This window comes from Colobus angolensis, unplaced genomic scaffold (assembly GCF_000951035.1).
Source record: "Colobus angolensis palliatus isolate OR3802 unplaced genomic scaffold, Cang.pa_1.0 Scaffold66, whole genome shotgun sequence".
NCBI classification, from domain to species: domain Eukaryota; kingdom Metazoa; phylum Chordata; class Mammalia; order Primates; family Cercopithecidae; genus Colobus; species Colobus angolensis.
Window position 1 is genome coordinate 385,870 of NW_012120265.1, and position 4,485 is coordinate 390,354.

Genomic DNA, 4,485 nt, shown 5'->3' on the forward strand with positions numbered 1-4,485 from the left:
GGGCGCTCCTGCCTAAGCCGTTTCCCATTGGTCGCTGACTATGCGCGTCATCCCCCCGCGCCGGCCGACGCGCCAGCCACCACGTCTCGAGTGCAGGCCCAGTCCGCTGTAGATGCGCTTCCGGCGAGGGCGGAGCCAAGGCCGGAAGCGGAAGAAGGGGACGGAGACCTGGATCCAAGCTATGCTACCTGAGACGTGGGCGGTCCCAGTGACCAGGAGCCAGAACTCGAGCGGAACAGGCGAGCAGGAGCGCGGAGGGCTTTGCAGCGTCGGCGTCTGTTGTGGGCCAAATATCAGGGCCTCTACCAGGGGTACATGGGCACCCCCTAACTAGATTCCTGATGGCTGGCGGCGGCTGACACCGAAGGTAAAAGACCTTTTGGGGAAAGAAACCAGTTGTGAAAAGCTCTTGGGCTAAACTTGCTCTGCAAACTGGGGCGCACGCGCGTGGCCAAACTCTGGCAGTGGGACTATTCCGGAGCACTCGATCCCTGGAATCATGTTCTGGAAACCACCGCGACGTGCGCAGTTCTCGGGCCTGGCCGTCGTATCATCCCACTGAATCCTAGGAACGCCGTGCGGTAGGTATCACCATTCCCATTTCACAGACTGAAGTCCAGAATGGGGAAGCGACTTGTCTTAGGCTTCCTGGCCACTCTGGGGACCGTGGCCATGGCAGCGTCCTTAGACACCTGTCTCCAAGGCTCGGCAGAAGGGGGAGGTGCCGGGCCCTGACGGCTGATGTCCAAGCACCAGCCGGGATGAACCAGCCCAAGGCCCCAGTGAAGGAAAACAAGACGAGGTTTTCAGTAAGATGATCTTATACTATTTCAAGGACTATAATCTGTTCCTCAAATCGTGTACCTCCAATTTTTTCGAGGAAAGGGTGTTAAAATTCCGTTACAGTGTTTCTACTTGTTAAATTAGAAGCAGCAACCGGCTGGGTGCGGTGACTCAAGCTTGTAATCCCAGCACTTTGGGAGGCCAAGGCGGGCGGATTGCTTGAGCTCCGGAGTTGGAAATCAGCCTGGACAACATGGCAAAACCTCGTCTTTGCAAAAAATACACAAATTAGCCAGGTATGGTGGCGCGCACCTGTGGTCCCCACTAGTAGGGAGGCTGAGGTGGGAGGATCGGCTTGAGCCCAGGTCAAGGCTGCAGTGAGCTATGATGGCGCCACTGCACTCCAGCCTGGGTGACAGAGCGAGACCCAGTCCCAAAGAAAAGTAGAAAGCAACCCAACTTGGCCCCCCAAATGTTGGAAAGTATCTTTGCTTATCCTTGCATTCTCAAAGGCAGGTAACATTAGTGCCCTAGGCCCTCCTGGATACATGGACACAGGCATGGTAGTCCCTGCAGGCAGGGGTAGGGGCGAGCTGCAGCCTGTCCCAAAGTTCTAGAGGTGCTGGTAGGAGGCCAAGCTCTGCACCCTAATATCCTCCAGCTGTGCCCTGTGTGTATCAGAGTAAAGTCACATCCTTGAGACACCACATATCAGCAGAGCTGTTAAACATAGGCACAGTGAACTTGGGAAAATGTAACTATAGGCACCCTCCAGCACAGCTGAGTGTCAGATACTTCCACTGACATGCTGTGTGTTTTAGTTCTCACAACTCTGGGGTAGGTATTTTCACCCCCCAAATGGGGACATGTGCACAGGAGTGAAGAGATGAGCTCAGAGCCACACAGCTGGTGGGTGGCAGGCCTGGGTTCAACCTCATCCTGCCCTCAAAGCCACTTCGCCCATGGCCTTTTGTTGGGGAGGGGAGTGTATTCTGCACCAAGCTTTTGCCAGGAATCCCTGCTGGCTCTGAAACTGGCTCTGGACTGACTGTAGTCTTACAGGCTGGAAGGAACCCTTGGTTTGCTCTGTGAGATTGCATGTCTTAAGGTGTAGCTGTTTCTTCATTTGTGAAATTAAGCAGATATGGATAAGATGACCTATTCCAAAGTGAAAAACTAGAAAACCAAAGTCTTAGCCTACAGTTTCAGGGAAGAGGGGGAACTAAAAGATGATCACTTTATAGTCAAGGGAGAACTATTTTTTTGGAGTCAACAACAACCAGCCAGTAAGGCAGCCGGGGGCCAGGGCCACAGGGTGGGCTGCCACACACACACACACACACACAGCTCTGAGCCTCTGGTATGTTGTTGAGGTGGGGTAGTCACTGAGACCTGTGCTATGGAGCCTCCTACGAAGGGGTGCTCTCTAGGCCAGGTCAAGTCTGGGTGAGACAAGATAACATTCCTTAATGTGGCCCTGAATGAATAAAATGTGGAGGTCCTCCCAAATGCAGCAGCAGGCTAGCAGGTGGACTTCAAGGTACAGTGCCCTGTCCTGTCTCCCTGCATTGCGGCTGTTGGGGTCTAGGTCTTTCTGGCTAATCCACAATCCAGGAAAGGGCTGATTTGGCTGTGAAGGTCCAAATGAGAAAAGATTCTCAGACTGGTTTGTGCAAATGGTTTTTTTTTTTTTTTTATTTCCACATTTATATCACAAGGTGTCCACTTACTGGACCAAATAGCAAAGTTGCTCCCTTCTGCGTCCTGAGAACACAGAAGTCTAGGTACTGTACATTCACTAAGGCTCCTTGTTTTTGCAAATCGCGTTTATGACAAATAACCATAAGGCAAACGAATCTAAAGGAATGGTTATGAGTGTTTCCAGCGTACAGACAGGTCTTCCCCCTTGCCCCACAGTACAGCATAAAACCAGTAGCACCCACGGTAACTTTTGTGTTGTTTTAGGAGGACTCTAGAAAGGTGAAGTTTTCTAGATGTGTACAGGAAGGGAAAAAAGAAAGGGAGGAAGAAAGGAAAGGTTTTTTTGTCTGGTGGTCTGATGGAAGGAGTTGTTAAAATAAACATGAAAAAACTTAAATTTTTGCAGCATTTCTTTAAAAACGGGGTTATAACTGAAACCAGATATAAACAGGTGGCTGCCCATGGAGTGTGGGTCACCCTGGCTGGCCAGCTGGCCCGCCTGCCCAATGCCAGTGGCTCACTACAGCTGAGAAGCTTCTGGCACATGACGGACAACACTGACCTGACAGTGGCTGAGTAGGGAGCAAACAGAGGCAGCATGGCCCACTGTCTCACAGACACTCAGGGCCAAATTAAAGAACAGAAAATGCAAGAGAAATGAGATGCGTGCTTCTGTTGCTGTGTTAAAGGTAACCTCTCCACAGGTTTTCTGTGCCTGCCTGCAACTGAGGTCCCAGCTTTCAGGTGCTGGAAAGTGTCCGCACCTCTTCAGGGGTGAGGGACTAACGCTTTTTATAGCTGGTTTGCTATAGAGTTCTGAACTCACTTTGCCGTCCTTCCTTCCACGCGGTCCTTCCTTCGCAATTTTGTTAGTAAACTGGTAGCAGCATTTCACAAAAGGAGTTTTGAGGGAAGAGTGCAGAGAGACCGCGTGACTCCCGCCCCCTCCCTCCTGCCCGGGCTGGACTCCCCGAGTTCCCAGCGCAGGAGGCAGCTGGGCCCCGGCCACCCGCCCACCTGCCTGCCCGCCCGCCCGGCTTCTGCAAGATGGGAATGCACTTCGTGGCTGACGGGCCGGTCAGTCCAAACAGACATAAGGCAGAATGTTCAAGCGCCCATCATCGCCGTGCGGATCAAGCGATATGCACTGCGTCCAGTCATACCAGTTACCCTGTGTGTCCTGACACCCGTTCACCCCCGGCCACTGGCTGGCCTGGATTCTGTCGAGATCGTCCTGTGTGATATCCCGGGTCAGCCCGGGGAGGTCTGTGGGCGGGCTTTGAGGCACCAGCACGTGCAGCTGCCTGGCCCCTTGCCGGGTGCTCTCCTCCTGCTTCAGGTACTCAGACATGAAGTGGTGAGCCCCCGGGGTCTGCGCGCCTGACGATGAGAGCAGGCTGCTCTGCCGGCTCAGGTAGGACTGGATGATCTCGTTGCGTGACAGCTCCTTCCAGTTCGTCTGTTCAAAGGGGCTCTGGAGGCTGGCCTTGGCCTCCTGCTTGTCCAGCTCTGTCCTGGACTGCTGCTCCATGTGCACAGGGCTGTCTGCCCGCACTGGCTCTTTCTGGGTCAGAGGTTTGATCTGTCTTGTCATGGGGTCAAAGGTGAGCTTCCGCTCTTTTAACCGGACAGGCTTGACGCCCGCCTCAGCCACCTGCCCGTCCAAGTTAACCGTGTAGTCTCGAGGCCGGTACCTCTTCTTCTTTTTACTGTCCGAGCCTCCTGAGGAGGCAGCGTCACTGTCCGCCTTGGAGGAGTCTGGGGAGAAGCCCGCCCGGGACAGGAGGGGCTCGGCTGGGGACAGCCCTGCCTTGCAGCCCGGCCCCGCCAGCCGCTGGTGGCTTTCCGGCTGCTCAAGCCAGCGCACTGGGCTTTCCGCACTGGGCAGCAGCTCAAGCCGCCGTACAGGGGGTGTGGACGGCTGTGCCAGTGGAAGCGGTGACGGCACCTGTGTGGCATCGAGCGCCTGGGGCCGTGGTGAGGGGCTGGGCACGGAGCCCT

General features: G+C 54.6%; 1 protein-coding gene across 1 annotated transcript in view; it reads right to left on the minus strand.

Annotated features, from left to right (window-relative positions):
* Positions 1-2,450: 2,450 nt before the first annotated feature.
* The window catches only part of MED26 (mediator complex subunit 26), a 54,532-nt gene continuing 52,497 nt past the window's right edge, over positions 2,451-4,485 (minus strand). Inside the window, exon 4 of the mRNA XM_011925727.1 lies at positions 2,451-4,432. Within this exon, the coding sequence (XP_011781117.1) occupies positions 3,563-4,432 (870 nt within the window). The 3' untranslated portion in view covers positions 2,451-3,562. The remainder of the gene's footprint in view (positions 4,433-4,485) is intronic.